The 17,233-nt window shown below is 43.2% G+C and overlaps 1 protein-coding gene across 1 annotated transcript in view; it reads left to right on the top strand.

The window, feature by feature from the left end:
- The window catches only part of col27a1b (collagen, type XXVII, alpha 1b), a 144,078-nt gene that overhangs the window by 120,923 nt on the left and 5,922 nt on the right, over window positions 1-17,233 (top strand). The window contains exons 32-51 of the mRNA XM_029716360.1: window positions 677-730; window positions 1,646-1,699; window positions 1,862-1,915; window positions 2,127-2,180; window positions 2,276-2,329; window positions 3,864-3,971; window positions 4,285-4,338; window positions 4,635-4,742; window positions 4,827-4,880; window positions 5,088-5,141; window positions 6,146-6,202; window positions 6,315-6,368; window positions 6,516-6,569; window positions 6,679-6,732; window positions 6,938-6,991; window positions 8,865-8,972; window positions 10,583-10,690; window positions 10,842-10,949; window positions 11,182-11,235; window positions 17,005-17,067. Of these exons, the coding sequence (XP_029572220.1) occupies window positions 677-730; window positions 1,646-1,699; window positions 1,862-1,915; window positions 2,127-2,180; window positions 2,276-2,329; window positions 3,864-3,971; window positions 4,285-4,338; window positions 4,635-4,742; window positions 4,827-4,880; window positions 5,088-5,141; window positions 6,146-6,202; window positions 6,315-6,368; window positions 6,516-6,569; window positions 6,679-6,732; window positions 6,938-6,991; window positions 8,865-8,972; window positions 10,583-10,690; window positions 10,842-10,949; window positions 11,182-11,235; window positions 17,005-17,067 (1,362 nt within the window). The remainder of the gene's footprint in view (window positions 1-676; window positions 731-1,645; window positions 1,700-1,861; window positions 1,916-2,126; window positions 2,181-2,275; window positions 2,330-3,863; window positions 3,972-4,284; window positions 4,339-4,634; window positions 4,743-4,826; window positions 4,881-5,087; window positions 5,142-6,145; window positions 6,203-6,314; window positions 6,369-6,515; window positions 6,570-6,678; window positions 6,733-6,937; window positions 6,992-8,864; window positions 8,973-10,582; window positions 10,691-10,841; window positions 10,950-11,181; window positions 11,236-17,004; window positions 17,068-17,233) is intronic.

Genomic DNA, 17,233 nt, shown 5'->3' with positions numbered 1-17,233 from the left:
TGGTAAAATATGGGGGAAAATATATAAAGAATATCGGGAAAAATATAAAGAATATGAAGTTGAGAGTTGCTATGGGTTTGTGGACAAACATTAGCTATGGGAAAAGGGAGGCTTGTGAGTAGCACTTAGTACATTAAAGCTGTGTATGAGTAGGCCTCCCGAGTGGCGCAGCGGTCTAAGGCGTCACTACAGATCCGGGTTCAATCCCGGGCTGTGTCGCAGCCGGCCACGACCGGGAGACCCATGAGGCGGCGCACAATTGGCCCAGCGTAATCTTGGGTTTAGGGAGGGTTTGGCTGGCCTGGGATGTCCTTCTCCCGTCATGCTCTAGCGGCTCCTGTGGCGGGCCGGGTGCATGCACAGGACACGGTTGGCATTTGGACAGTGTTTCCTCCGACACATTGATGTGGCTGGCTTCCGGGTTAAGCGAGCAGTGTGTCAAGAAGCATTGCGGCTTGGCAGGGTAGTCTTTTGGAGGACGCATGGCTCTCGACCCTTGTCTCTCCCAAGTCCGTACGGGAGTTGCAGCGATGGGGCAAGACTGTAACTACCAATTGGATAACATGAAATTGGGGATAAAAAGGGGTGGGATGTGTATAGTGGAAATGGTCTGTCTTCCTGTGCCCTTAGTTAAATGCTATCTGCGTTTATAACAACTCGGTTTATATTATTTCAGGGTCGCCAAGGACTCTCAGGACCTCCAGGTGCCAAAGGAATAGCAGGAGAGCTGGTAAGTCCTTTTATGTCTAAATATTTGTAGGGTTTATCTGCCAAATCCTTGTCAGTCCTAAGTGTCTCTGGCCCAGCCAGGGATATGGGAGTTATATCCTGTGTTTAAATTCCTATAGAGCTCAACACTTAATGCCACATCAGGTTAGCATTATATTTCACCTTCAAGCCAGAAAGCTGTCTTTGATTTCATTACTTCCCCTAACTTTGTTTACTGTATTGTCTCCATACAAATACCCTTCCTTGGGTTTCTCTCTACTGCTCTACTTGAAATCAGGGGTTATTGGATCCAACCAACATCTTAGAGAGGAAGTGACGAGGGGAACTTTCCCAAAATATCTGCATCTCCATGTGTTGTAAACTTCGGTGTGCGTCCACAGTACGTCTTCATTCCGACACCTCAAATGGTGCAGCATCTGCTGGTTGAGTAGCCCAGGGAAGCCTAATCCTGCATTATGGAGAGAGATACAGTGATACTGTAAGATAAGATGATTTACTCAGAGCTTCCTGCAGAGGCAGAGAAGCAGCTTTATGTGAACATTGGGTTTTTTCCACCACATAGCCTACAAAGCTTTGGCTCTGTGTTCTAAGTCTCTAGCAGTAAGAGCTTATCTGGATCTCAAGTCTAGATTAATTTATCTCCACCACTCCATGTTTTACCCTCAACGTCTCTTTCACATTTTCATCCTCGCTGCCCCTTTCACGTTATAATCCTTGCTGCCTGTTTCACATTTCTATCCTCGCTGTGTTCCCTTACATTTGCTTATTATCTACAATGTACTCAGTTATTCTAGTGTAGTTTTTATCCGCAATGTACTTAGTTATTCAAGTGTAGTTACTATGATATAAGGGCTGCATAGGCCTATGCATTTTTGTGTTCAGTCATCACTACACTGCCTCTGTCTTATCATCCTAGGGACCAACTGGGCCACCAGGAACAATGGGTCCCCTGGGACAGATGGGCCTCAAGGTAAGTTTCACCACACTCCATAAACATGTCAAACGGTAGTATTGTGGCTTCTAAAGGTTATTGTAATTGCTCGTGTAGTGTGCCATTCACATAGGCATTGGTCATTGGAGCCTGAACACTATCTGTCTAATTTGATTGTCAATGGGGATTTTTCTATGACAGGGTCCCCCTGGAAAGGTTGGGGAGTGGGGATTGCCAGGAGAACCAGGAGAGAAGGTAAGATAATACCCTCAACTGCTCAGAAAAATAGTTGATGTATTCAACAACACTTCTATCAAGGGTCTCTCAACATCTCACTTCCAATGCCATAACTTACAGAACCAGTAATAGTCTGTATATCAATCTACTGTATGCATGTCCATAGGCCAGTGTAGTACTGACCTGCGTTGTGTCCATGTGCTTAGTGTGTTATTGATCTGTGTGACAGGGTGCCCTTGGACCAGCAGGTAACCTCGGAGAGCAGGGCCTCATCGGACAGAGGGTGGGTACCCCAAAGTTCACTTGTACCCATGTTGGTGATTCTTCTAGTAGTAACTTTGACCTTATTAACTTGTACTGAACCCTCCTCTTCTTCAGGGTGAGATGGGGATCGATGGGGAGGCTGGACAGAGTGGACCGGATGGACCTAAGGTAAGAGATAACACTATGGTAATAGGATCCATCACAATGACTAACTTGAGTTGAAAGTCTCGGCCAAGAGTTGACAGTCATTGTCTCTTTGGCTGTGTTTTCACAGCCACCCTAAGAAGGTGATATAAATCGGAAGTCAAAAGACCAGATTCCATGTGTTTTTTGATGTTTCTGGAAAAATTCTGGAAAAAATCAGATAGGTATCAGATATACAGATAATTGGCAAAAGATGTGAATTGGGCTGCCTGTGTAAACTTTGACATCAGTGGACAATTTTGGCACCACCCCTTTTTCTCCCCAATGGGTAGTTACAGTCTTGTCTCATCGCTGCAACTCCCGTAAGGACTAGGGAGAGGCGAAGGTCGAGAGCCGTGCGTCCTCCGAAACGCAACCCAACCAAGCCGCACTGCTTCTTGCCACAATGCCCACTTAACCCAGAAGCCAGCCGCACGAATGTGTCGGTGGAAACACCGTGCACCTGGCAACCGTGTCAGTGTGCACTGCCCCAAGCCCGCCACAGGAGTCGCTAGTGCGCGATGGGACAAGGACATCCCTGGCCGCCAAACCCTCCCCTAACCCGGACGACGCTGGGCCAATTGTGCGCCGTCCCATGGGTCTCCCAGATGTGGCAGGCTGCGACAGAGCCTGGACTCGAACCCAGAATCTCTAGTGGCACAGCTACCACTGCGATGCAGTGCCTTAGATGCAGTGCCACAGCTACCACTGCGATGCAGTGCCTTAGATGCAGTGCCACAGCTACCACTGCGATGCAGTGCCTTAGATGCAGTGCCACAGCTACCACTGCGATGCAGTGCCTTACACCCTTGTATCTCCAAGTAGGATTCAGCCGTGTGATAGCCAATGATTTGTAAATCCGAAGAGGGTGTTTTTATGATAACTTTCACTATTTCAATCAGCCATTCACAAGAGAAGGCGATTCAAACCTTTATCAGATCATCAAAGCTATATTCATATGAAGCTAATGAACTGTACTGTACACTTAGTTGGAATGACAGTTATTTTCAGTCAGACTCAAGTACTGTATATGTACTGTATGCTGTTGACACTGAGTGAAAATAAATAGGCAGCTGGCCTATTGTGAGCTCTTCCGTCTGTCAGGAGTTCTTATAGAAATACATTGGTGATTCAGAGAAGCACAAGGAGCTTTCATATCCATCTGAGCCAAGCTGCTGGATAGTAAGTGTTGTGTTGTGCATGAACACACGCACGCACACACACATACAGAAGCACTTGCTCGCACACACACCCATCATCATCCTCTCTCCAGCAATCTACATATTACCAATTGTCAGTCAAACGATGCAGGACAACTCTACTATGAGTGCAGTGGATTAACGCCTTAAAACTCACAGATGCAAGTCTGTACCATATTCAACTGCTGTCCACATGGAACACTTCTCCACGTCAGCCTTCAAAGTTATTTGAATATTTGTTGCTACCACCAAGATCTACACCAGTGAAGTATTGTATCTGGTCACGTCTGAGTGCATCTTCCCTATGGTTCTGTGCTCAGGGCGAGAAGGGTGACATGGGACCTGAGGGGGGTAAAGGAGAGAGGGGTGAGATCGGACTGAAAGGAAAGGAAGGGTCTCCTGGACCTCCTGGCTTAGTGGGCTTGAGGGTGAGTGTCCAAATGTAGGATTATTACATTCCGAAATGTAACCTTACATTTCCTGTACTTGACTCCCAGGTTCACTTAAGTCAGACTGATGACTTAACTCACTGGTTGTTGGATGAACAATGTAGTCTACTATGTGCCAAATACTGTAGGATTCATAACACTTCTTGGTCTCTCCAACAAACTATTGTTTTACTTTCTTTGAGTAGAAAGCAAACTGCTTTTGACAATGTTCTGACCATTGCCTTGTCTTCGTCATATGTTATTATATGTTTATTGCAGTTCAAGTAATGGTTTATTGACTCATGTCTTCCAGGGTCAGGAGGGTAAACCTGGCAAGTTTGGTGAAAGAGGAAAACCAGGGGAGAAGGTATGTACTGTATGTCTGCTCAGTGCCTGCAGTTATTTAATAGGCCTGAAACCTGTTAGTCGTTTTACCATAGTCTTGTTTTGTAAAGAAAGTTTGATGACCGCTATGTGATTGTGGTCAACAGACATAAGGGTCAATGGCCTTCCAAGCCACCACACTATGATTAAAGTGCTCAGCCAATGGGCAGTTTTAAAATGGACAGTTGACATAGTAAAACTATCCACACACCACTTCCTAGTGACTGAAAGGTGACCATGCTAATTTTGTATGCCTGCTCTATGGTGACCCTTCTCCAGGGCAGCAAGGGTCATATGGGTCACCTGGGAGAGACTGGGCCAATTGGTGAACAAGGAGAGGCAGGATTTGTCGGGCCGAAAGGATCGAGAGGAACCATTGGACCAGTGGTAAGGCTCTTCTACAGATCTGACTCTGATGTGGAGGTTTCTTAGTGCTGTAGGTCACTAAGACTGATCATCTGATGTTCACAGGGTTCCCCGGGTAGAATGGGCCAACAAGGCGAACCAGGCATGCCAGGATATGAGGTAAGAATGACTCTTATATCATTGAATTAGGTGTCTTTGACTCAATATTACTGAGAGTTTTGTAGAATCTAGAAAAACTAAAGATAGTCAGATGATTGATCAATAGAGAGCGTTGTCGTCTGTGATGTTTTGCACAATAGGTTGCCCAAACTAAGTCAAAAGTATTGAGTTGTGCTCCGTGATGACTTACACTATCTGTTATTTTAGGGCCACACAGGACGACAGGGCCCACTGGGACCTCCTGGACCAAAAGGTGAAAAGGTACACTTCCCACAGTCCTGTCTGTTTGTCATAGCTCTCTCAAATTCCACTATCCAAGTGGGTCTGGACTCATGGCCTGTAAAGGTTTGGGTTTAGTGATGACTGACCCAACACTGTCTGTTATTTCGTCTGTCTGTCCTATGGTCAATCCACATTATGTCCCACATATCCTGTTTAACAAATTGGTATGGCTAGTCTTTCCTGACTTGGTAGGTACACAACTTTAGGGCCCAGAGTTTCTCCTGGTCAGGTCAGGTGGTCAGGAAAACTCCTAGCCCTACCCATTGGTAATAGCTGCATGTCTGCATACACTGAGAGAGTCAATCTCACTGCCTGTGTTGCTGTTATAGTTTGATAATCCTGCAAGAAGTGATCAAATATAATTGTTTGATGGCATGCACCAAGGCACATCTCATTAACTCAGGGGACATGCTATCAAACGTAGATCATTGGCCACAAACTGCTTTGGAATACTCCTTGTCATCATTATTCGGGAGATCAATCATGGTTCAGTTGTGATAAATAGGACTTCGATATTAAGCAGTTTCCTGTTTACCGATAATGATAAACTCATAATGACATTTGACAACCTTGCTTACTTTCTAATGAGACCCAAATTGTGCCACTGCTCATAAATCGTTAAGTTTTGGATCCCTTCTCCCCTGTTTCCTCTTCTATATCACCAAGCACATACACAGCACATGCACTATATAATACTACAAGCATCCCACATCATTCATCAGTCCCTGTAAAGTCACTGGAACGTTTAATGCAATCTTGATTCCATTTAATTGGAAGCTGCCGGTTACTGTCAATAAAAGCCCTCGATTTATTTGAATACTTTTGGAATCCAATTAAATTTCACATAATTTCACCTTACACAGTCTCAAGTTCAAGTTTGAAGTTTAAACGCATTATTCTGGAGGCAAATTGGTTTTGCTGCAATGATCATACATAAAATGCATAAAAAACGACATTTGTTTTCCTGTATAATTTTTTTCCAGGGGGAACAGGGGGAAGACAGTAAGGTGGAAGGCCCTCCTGGTCCACAAGGTGACAGAGTGAGTTCCTCACATAATGTATCCCTCCGCCTACAGCAGTGTTTGGTGTTGGTGTGCTGCTGTAGCTAATTATCTATATGCTTCATTGTGTATGTTTCTCATCTGAAACAAGGGTCCAACTGGAGACAGGGGAGACCGAGGAGAACCAGGTGACCTCGGATACTTAGTGAGTGGGACATCGTTTGATGTTATTCTTTCATTGGCCAGGATATACTGTATAAAACAGGGGTAATAACCAATCTAGTAAGAAAGTTACTTTACTTGAATAAACTTGCTTCATGCGTGGAAATGTTAACACACGTCTACTTCTCAGGGCCAGCCAGGAGTGGATGGAGAAAGAGGCAAGGCTGGAGCAACTGGACTACCTGTGAGCCAATGGTTATGTTTATGACTTGCTAATATGTCATTACTTACACTGACAGTATCCACATAAATACAGTATCCAGCTATTCATCATGTATGCATTCCTATTGTAGGGACATCCTGGATCAAGGGGAATACAGGGGCCAAAGGGATCCAAAGGTGATCAAGTAAGGACAACAGACCTTGACAAGTAACAACATATCTGTGGTACCCAGTGTCATTGTATACCATAACAACTGTTCATTTTACATCATGACATCTGTTTGAACCACTGTTATACCACTATGACACAGTGTGATTGATTTAACCTATGGTATGATGACATCATGTCACAGTTGGTTGTTGACTGTTGTTTACTCTGATCTACTCCAGGGTCAGAAAGGCAAATGGGGGAAGCGAGGTGAATCTGGGACCAAAGGACCACTGGTAAGTGGGACACCTACTTTGTAAAGCAATGCAACATGTACCTAATTTAATTGATTGATTCACTGATTGAATCAAATCAAATTGTATTTGTCACATGCGCCGAATACAACAGGTGTAGACCTTACAGTGAAATGCTTACTTACAAGCCCTTAACCATCAATGCAGTTTTAAGAAAAAAAATAAGTTTTAAGAAAGTATTTACTAAATAAACTGAAGTAAACAATAAATAAATAAAAATAGTCTGGGTAGCCATTTGGTTAGCTGTTCAGGAGTCTTATGGCTTGGGGGTAGAAGCTGTTAAGAATCCTTTTGGACCTAGACTTGGCACTCCGGTACCGCTTGCCATGCGGTAGCAGAGAGAACAGTCTATGACTAGGGTGGCTGGAGTCTTTGGCAATTTTTAGGGCCTTCCTCTGACACCGCCTGGTATAGAGGTACTGGTTGGCAGGAAGCTTGGCCCCAGTGATGTACTGGGCCGTACGCACTACCCTCTGTAGTGCCTTGCGGTCAGAGGCCGAGCAGTTGCTATACCACGCAGTGATGCAACCAGTCTCGATGCTCTCGATGGTGCAGCTGTAGAACTTTCTGAGGATCTGAGGACCATGCAAAATCTTTTCAGTCTCCTGAGGGAGAATAGGCGGTGTCGTGCCCTCTTCACGACTGTCTGGTTTGTTTGGACAATGACAGTTCGTTGGTGATGTGGACACCAAGGAACTTGAAGCTCTCAACCTGCTCCACTACAGTCCCATCATTGAGAACGGGGGCGTGCTCAGTCCTCCTTTTCCTATAGTCCACGATCATCTCCTTTGTCTTGATCACGTTGAGGGAGAGGTTGTTATCCTTGCACCACACTGCCAGGTGTCTGACCTCCTCCCTATAGGCTGTCTCATCGTTGTCGGTGATCAGGCCTAAGACTGTTGTGTTGTCGGCAAACTTAATGATGGTGTTGGAGTGAACGGGGAGTACAAGAGGGGATTGAGCACACACCCCTGAGGGGCCCCCATGTTGAGGATCAGTGTGGCAGATGTGTTGCTACCTACCCTTACCACCTGGGGGCAGCCGTCAGGAAGTCCAGGATCCAGTTGCACAGGGAGGTGTTTAGTCCCAGGGTCCTTAACTTAGTGATGAGCTTTGAGGGCACTAGGGTGTTGAATGCTGAGCTGTAGTCAATCAATAGCATTCTCACATAAGTGTTCCTTTTGTCCAGGTGGGAAAGGGCAGAGTGGAGTGCAATAGAGATTGCATCATCTGTGGATCTGTTTGGGCGGTATGGAGTGGGTCTAGGGTTTCTGGGATAATGGTGTTGATGTGAGCCATGACCAGCCTTTCAAAGCACTTCATGACTACAGATGTGAGTGCTACGTGTCGGTAGTCATTTAGGCAGGTTACCTTGGTGTTCTTGGGCACAGGGACTATTGTGGTCTGCTTGAAACGTGTTGGTATTACAGACTCGGTCAGGGAGAGGTTGAAAACGTCAGTGAAAACACATGCCAGTTGGTCAGTGCATGCTCGGAGTATACGTCTTGGTAATCCGTCTGGCCTTGCGGCCTTGTGAATGTTGACCTGTTTAAAGGTCTTACTCACATCGGCTACGGAGAGCGTGATCACACAGTTGTCCGGAACAGCTGGTGCTCTCATGCATGCTTCAGTGTTGCTTGCCTCAAAGCACGCATAGAAGTCATTTAGTTCGTCTGGTAGGCTCGTGTCACTGGGCAGCTCATGGCTGTGTTTCCCTTTGTAGTAGGATTCAGTCTTAGTCCTGTATTAACGTTTTGCCTGTTTGATGGTTCGTCGGAGGGCATAGCGGGATTTCTTATGTACTAGAATGCAGGTTATTATACAGTATATATGCTTATTTCTGTGTATTTCCTAGGGTCCAGAGGGTCATCCTGGCCCAAAGGGAGTTGTGGGCAGAGAAGGCCTTGAGGGCCAGCCTGGAATGGACGGCCATCCTGGGAAAGACGGAGACAAAGGAGTAAAGGTAAGAACAGACAATAACTGTGTTCTCCTCACCGACTGAAATGACCAGGGCCTCATTTCCCAGAGCCTTTGTAGCATTAAGATCATCGTTAGAACCTTCTTACATTTACATTTTAGTCATTTAGCAGACACTCTTATCCAGAGCGACTTACAGTAGTGAATGCATACATTTCATTAAAAAAATTCTCGATACTGGTCCCCCGTGGGAATCGAACCCACAACCCTGGCGTTGCAAACACCATGCTCTACCAACTGAGCCACACGAATGTATCTGTAGTAGCCAAGGTGTTTCCCAGAGCCTTTCTTTCGTAACATGGCTCTTAAAAACCGTTGTACGTCTACGAGTGATCCAGAACACTCATAGTGCAGCCAAAGTGCATCGTTAGATGCTTTTTTGCCCTTACTCATCACTTTGTTCACAGACGATCTACGCTGAATATAGAATCAAGATATTTAAGCTATCCATCTGACTGTGACTGCGGATAACTTCAGAACGAAGTTGACTAAAAATACAAAGTATTTGCAATTGCTACAAACAAGTGAAGGATAAAATGATGCTTCAAATGAAAACCGAGATGACAGCATTAATAAATACGTAGGCTACAATGAATCAGTACCTGGGCTTGAGGAGATGAGATCTCCTCTGATGCCCAGGATCCTTCAATTCAAAGTCCCATTAACCTACTCTGCAGATGTTATAACATCAAAATACATTTGGTACTCACCAAAATATGGAGTTTCGCAGAGCAACTATAGTCATTATTTCCATTATGCACGGTATGTACTCACAAAAAAGGTTTGCCTCAATGTGTTTCATGATGTGTGATAACATGTGTGCAATGATTTAGTGCACTATTATTGGGTAAGCACAATAAGCTGCTTCAATAGCCTATTTGCAGCCATAGGTGGTCATATCTCTCTAGGAGCTGATTCGTTGTCAGTGTTGTGGAATAGTTCTAATGTTATGGTAAGATTTAAATGGAGAAAGCTGATCCGAGTGTCACGACTTCCGCCGAGGTCGGTCCCTCTCCTTGTTCGGGCGGCGTTCGGGCGGCGTTCGGGCGGTCGACGTCACCGGTCTTCTAGCCATCGCTGATCCATCTTTCATTTTCCATTGGTTTTGTCTTTATTTTCTACATACCTGGTTTTCATTATCCAATTCCATGTTCATGTATTTAACGCTCTGTTTCCCCTGTGTTTGTTTTGCATGATTATTTCTATGTTCAGTTCGGTTCATGATGGCTGGTTTTTGGATGGGTGCTGTGTTCACCTGTGCGTAATGTTTACCGTTGGTTATTGGTCAAGTGTATTTGTTTACCTTGTGCCTTTATTTTTTGAGTAAAGTATGTTGCTCACTGATTCTGCTCTCCTGCGCCTGACTTCATGCACCAGCTACACCCACCTACTGACACAGAGAGCAGCACTCCTTTCTTTCGATCCTATCAGTATCGAAACATGGTCTAACAAAAAACTCATAGAGAACGTTCTCTCTACGTGCTTGTTTGAGAAACACTTAAAAATTTGGCTCGTAAATATCAATGCATCTTAATGCTCAAGTTATGTTTTCTGTAAGGCTTCAGTCATCATCAGCTCTGTGTGTTCATTCCTCAGGGGGAGCAAGGGGATGACGGAGAGTTTGGTATTATTGGCAAAACTGGAAACGACGGTAAAACGGGCGTGCCAGGGCTTCCAGGCGATCAGGGCCTCTTTGGATCGAAGGTGAGAGAGAAGAGAACATGCTCCAATGAACTATAGAGACCCATCATGTTTATCATGTTAGACATTGTTTAAGGTGTTAAGAAAAAGGAATATGCACTTTGCTTGTTATTCCATTAAAACTGTTTTCTGTCCATGTGTGTGTGTGTCACAGGGTGAGAGGGGTCTCCCAGGCCAAACTGGACCTTCAGGGAAAAGAGGCCACATTGGTGGAATGGGGTTGCCAGGGAAACAGGGTCACCAGGGGCCCAAAGGACAGCCTGTGAGTAACATAGCAATAGTGAGGAGTCAGAGAAGAAGTTGCTCATTATGTAGCCCTATTCAGTCTCACTTGACTGAAAATTCTTGGTCACCAAACCGATTTGTCATCGTTTGCATCTGTAACTCAAAGGTTATTTGGTTGGTAATGAGTAATGACCATAGACTTATGGTAATGACTAGAATATGTGATGATGCTGGTGATGAAGATGTTTCCGTCTCTCTCCTCTCCTCAGGGTGACACAGGTGAATCAGGGTACCCAGGGGTTCTCGGAATGTTCGGACCAAAGGTACGCTACACTTCCCTCTGTTTTCATCTCCCACCTGAGTCACATGATCAAATGAAACAATGCATTAATCATTCAAAAAGTTTCCCCCACAAGAATGACCTAAGCCGTAAACGTGGGTGTGACAAGGCTGGCTGTCACCTTGTGCGCTTAAAGGCTTAAAACGTACACTGAGAATAAAACTTTATTTATTGTGCAAGATAAAACAATAACAGCTTGGCATTATCAGGTGCTAAAACAACAGCTCCCCTTTCAGACATGGACTCTAGAACATTCTGAACACACCTGGTTTATGCTGTGGCAATAATCTAATTACAGTCCCATCAAAAAGTATTCACACCCATTGACTTTTTACACATTTTGTTGTGTTACAGCCTGAATTTACAGCCTGACAAATTAATTACAAATGAAAAGCTGAAAGGTCTTGAGTCAATAAGTATTCAACCCCTTTGTTATGAAAAGCCTAAATAAGTTCAGGAGTAAAAATGTGCTTAATAAATCACATAATAAGTTGCATGGACTCTATAATAGTGTTTAACATGATTTTGTAATGACTACCTCATCTCTGTACGCCACTCATAAAATTATGTGTAAGGTCCCTCAGTCGAGCAGTGAATTTCAAACACAAAGACCAGGGAGGATTTCAATTATTATTATTTTTATGTAACCTTTATTTAACTAGGCAAGTCAGTTAACAAATTCTTATTTACAATGGCGGCCTACCCCAGCCAAACCCTGTGCGCCGCCCCATGGGACTCCCAATCACGGTCGGATGTGATACAGCCTGGAATCAAATCAGGAACTGTAGTGACGCCTCTTGCACTGAGATGCAGTGCCTTAGACGGCTGTGCTAATCGGGAGCCCTGTAACGGCCGTCGTCGCAATGAGACCAAGGTGCAGCGGAGGATGTGTTCATCATTAGGAATTTTTATAAATGAATGAACACTACAAACGAACCACGAAAAGAAACGACAGCCAAACAGTCCTGTCAGGATTAACACTAAACAGAAAACAATCACCCACAAACCCCAAAGGAAAAACAGGCTGCCTATGTATGACTCTCAATCAGCAACAACGATCTACAGCTGTTCCTGATTGAGAGCCACACACGGCCAAACCAAAGAAACAAACCAACATAGAAAAATAAACATAGAACGCCCACCCATGTAACACCCTGGCCTAACCAAAATAGAGAACAAAAAAACCCTCTCTATGGCCAGGGCGTTACAAGCCCAAAATGCTTTGCAAAGAAAAGGCACCTATTGCTAGATGGGTAAAAATGTAAAATAAATTAAATATCCATTTTAGCATGGTGAAGTTATTAATTACACTTTGGATGGTGTATCAATACACCCAGTCACTACAAACTCAGTTGCCAGAGAGGAAGGAAACCGCTCAGGGATTTTACTATGAGGCCAAAGGTGACTTTAAAACAGTTACATGGTTTGATGGCTGTGATAGGAGAAAACTGAGGATGGATCAACAACATTGTAGTTACTCCACAATACTAACCCAATTGACAGAGTAAAAAGAAGGAAGCCTGTACAGAATATAAATATTCCAAAACATGTGTCCTGTTTGCAACAAGACATTAAAGTAATACTGCAAAAAATGTGGCATAGCAATTACATTTTTGTCCTGAAGCGTTATATTTTGGGCAAATCAGCCAACAAGATGAGTAGGCCTAACGAACAGCAAAAGCACTAGCCTATGTCAATCTACTATTCCCGTAGTACAAAAGTTGACTTATTCTGTGTGATAAAATAAATATTCCAAACATAGTCTAGGACAGTTGTGGAATGCGATAGATCCCAAATTAATACAACCATTGCCATAAAAAAAACTGTTTTACGCAATGAGGCTTACGCAACAGAGCAGAACGTTTAGCTTAAAATGTTAATCCATTTTTATGGTATTTCTTCACATTATAAGCTCAGCAATGCGCACACGGCAGTAGGCTACAAACACACGTGCTGCTTCTGTATGACAGTTAGGCTCTACAGCCCTTGTAAAGCAGATGAATGTGCTTAATTTTAAGGAGTTATTTGGCCACTTTAGTTGTGATACAAACCTTATCAAAACATATAGGACTATGGGCTAGGCTACATGAGGTGTGCAACTATGATTCAAAAAAGTCGCAAGAAAATGACTTTTCCCGCGGTTCATTTTCATGCCAGCCAGGTAGGCTATACTCCTGTTGTAAAGATAAACAATATGCTTTATATTAGGAAAGTTGAGAAGTAAGTATAGTAGGCCGAGCCTATAGAAAGCTGATGGGAACCTCTTTTTAATAGAGGCCATCACTCTGTTTTCTCACACAATTGCATAGCCTATAGAAATGTTGCGCAACATGAGCTCATGGGTTCTCATGAAGTCTTTGATTCGATTTTCGATTACATTTGCATTGATGTCAGAGTGATTAGAGGGACAACAGAGTGCTGAGTACCAGGCAGTTAGCAAGTTTGGCAGGCTACTAATGACCATCAGCAGCATCAGAACTTTGGATTCCTAATTACTGAGACTAAATGGTCATATGGAATTTGACTGCCTTCGTGGATTGTGTCCGCCGATGTGGCAGTAATACGGTCACCGCAACAGCACTGTTCCTGAGTGGCGGAGTTACAGTTTTGACTTAAATCTACTTGAAAATCTATGGCAAGACCTGAAAATGGTTGTCTAGCAATGATCAACAACCAATTTGACGTAGCTTGTAGAATTTTGAAAAGAATAATGGGCAAATGTTCTACAATCCAGGTGTGGAAAGCAATAAAATATAAATGTAACACGTAAAATGTTGGTCCTATGTTTCATTAGCGAAAATAAAAGATCCCAGAAATGTTCCATACGCACAAAAAGCTTATTTCTCTCAAATGTTGCGTACAAATGTATTTACAGTAGAACAAATACCGTGACGAGATCCTGAGGTCCATTGCCATGCCATTCATCCACCGCCATCGTCCTATTTTTCAGCATGATAATGCACAGCCCCATGTTGTAAGGTTCTGTACACAAAAAGTTATTCCATGGGTTGCTTACTCACCAGACATGTCACCCATTGAGCACGTTTGGGACGCTCTGGATCGACGTGTACGACAGTGGGGTCCAGTTCCCGCCAATATCCAGCAACTTCGCTGAGAGGGACAACATTCCACAGGCCACAATCAACAGCCTGATCAACTCTATGCGAAGGAGATGTGTCATGCTGCATGAGGCAAATGGTGGTCACACCAGATACTGACGGGTTTTCTGCTCCACACCCCTACTTTTTTTTAAGGTGTCTGTGACCAAGAAGCGGGCTGATATAAATACTATGCATGCCAGTCTCTCTTGGCTAAGAAATTATGGGCAGAAAGACAAATTCAACCTCATCGTTCATCGAATCATATGGCTTATTCATCACAAAACCATTTGATGTTGCCAATTATTTTAATGATTACTTTATTGGCAATGTGGGCTAACTTGGCCAGGAAAAACCAACAACGAACAGTAAGCCATCATATTCACGCACACAAAAGGAAATAATGAAAGAAAAGCATTGCAAGTTGGAATTTTGTAAAGTTAGTGTGGGAGAGGTGGGAAAATTATTGTTATCAATCAATAATGACAAACCTCCTGGCATTGACAACTTATATGGAAAGGTACTTAGGATGGTAGCTGACTCTATAGCCACTCCTATCTGTCATATCTTTAATCTGAGCCTAGAGGAAAGTCTTTGTCCTCAGACCTGGAGAGAAGCCAAAGTATTTTCCGCTACCCAAGAGTTGGAAAGCGGCCTTTGCTGGTTCTAACAGCAGACCTATAAGCTTGCTGCCAGTTCTTAGCAAATTGTTGGAATAAAATGTATTTGATCAAATGCAATGTTATTTCTCTGTAAACGAATTATCAACAGACATTCAGCATGCTTGTAGAGAAGGGCATTCACTGACACAAATTACTGATTGGTTGAAAGAAATTGATAATAAGAAGATAGTGGGAACTGTAATGTTAGATTTCAGTCCAGCCTTTGATATTATTGGCCATAGCCTGTTGTTGAAAAAAAGTATGTATTATGGCTTTACAACCTCTGCCATATTGTGGATTCAGAGCTATCTATCTAATATAACTCAGAGGGTTTTCTTTAATGGAAGCTTCTCTCTCTTTCACTAATCATGGTTGTTCTCTGTCTCTCTCTTTCTCTCTCTCTTTTGCTCTCTCTTTCTCTTTTTCTCTCTCTCTTTTGCTCTCTCTCTTTTTCTCTTTCTTTCTCTCTCTCTTTTTCTCTCTCTCTTTCTCTCTCATATTAATTTTCGGGATGGAAAAATGTTTTAAATATAAACTTAAACGACTAAAACCAGATATAAAGTATGTAGAGAAGATAATGGACGTATATATATTTTTTTGAATATAATCTAATGACAACTAACAATCACCAAAATAACAGCTAGACAGTCAGGGAGAATTGAAAATTCCAAAAACAATTAATTTAGCAGTATTAATTGTGTTATGTTCGAGCAAAAGAACACAGCAAAACTGGATAACATGGCAAAATGCATAGAATTGCAGGAAACTAGCTTTAAAACTGCAAAATGTTATCTCAACTCCATGGCCATTATATTGAATCGCAGGAAATTAGCTTTAAAACGGCAGCATTTTCTCTCAGTTGCATGGCAAAATGTGTCGAGTTGGAGGAAGTTAGCTTTTAAACTGCAAAACAAATTCTCAGCTCCAGGGAGAAATTTGTAGAATTGCAGGAAATTGGCTTAAAATTTTGACATTTTCTCTGCAGCGCCAAGAAAGGGGCCTCTAAAATGTTCTTTCAAATGTAGCCACGCAATGGCTGACCACGCTCATTGCCACACCTCCTACCACGCCCCCTGTCACACCCACCACCTAAGCCCTTTTTTGATCCAGAAAAAATCCTGCAATGGTGAATGAATGAAACACAACAAACACATCATGCTCTTGAATTAATACTTGCATAAACATTTAAAATAGTTAAATGTCTCTAGTGACGGACCCTCTCCTTCTCAGTTGGCCAAAAATATGGTTCTGATAAAACAACGGCAAAAAGCATAACCCATTTTCAGTGTTAAATCAGAGATTGTCTGGAGATTATTAGAGAGCTTGAGAGGAATTTAAAGCCTCAAACCATTTGGTAGCATTTTTTGTTTTTGCTCTGAAAGGGATCAATCAGAATTAAAGACTGCTGCATTGGGACAGAACGGTCCACAATAAGTTTAACGCACCCACGCATAACATCACTTAACACGCCATAACTTTTGTTACTCTGCTACTCTGTAGTGATGTTGCTCTGCAGGTGCTGGCCAGCTGAGAAAACAGAGACGTTAGCAGGCTTTACTGAACTTTTAGGCAGTAATTTAGTGTGTCAAATGACTGCCAGTGCTCCACTTGGAGATTTTCCTAGTGTTTCAGTTTGATATACAGTGTGCGCACATTCACACAACAGAGGATGCTAAACAGATGATATACCCATATGGTGCAACCTTCCACTCATTTGGCCCATATCGTCATACTTCACATTCAGTGTGCATTATCAATATGTATGTTTGTCAACACATGTATTTGTATCCAACAAGTTCTCAGTCTCATGTCAGAATTAGACGTTAATCCATGTTTCTCAAACACCCTAGCAAAATCGAAACATGCTTGAAGGTAAAAGCGCTCATTGTTGCCTCTAGTGGCCGGTTTCCACATCTCCTGACATCCTCAGACATGGATGGACGTTGAATACTGACTTGTATAATGAGTGACCTGGCTGTTGTATCTCCATAGGGACCTCCAGGAGATCTGGGCCCAGCTGGGATACAAGGACCAAAAGGGCCACATGGATTGATGGTAAGAAGAGAAAAGAAAAAATGTGGACATTATGATCCTGAGTTTTTACCTGAACAGGGAAAACTCTGGGCCGTAGCTGTAACTGCAAAGCCATTTTTTCCCCCTGGTTAGGCCAGGTAAAAATGATTCTCTGTCTATTGTCACTGCCTTGTCAGATATCTACCTA

The sequence above is a fragment of the Salmo trutta genome, chromosome 27 (genome assembly GCF_901001165.1).
Source record: "Salmo trutta chromosome 27, fSalTru1.1, whole genome shotgun sequence".
In the NCBI taxonomy this organism is placed as follows: domain Eukaryota; kingdom Metazoa; phylum Chordata; class Actinopteri; order Salmoniformes; family Salmonidae; genus Salmo; species Salmo trutta.
The sequence above is the reverse complement of the archived record's forward strand: the minus strand, read 5'-3'. Positions and strand labels throughout refer to the sequence as shown.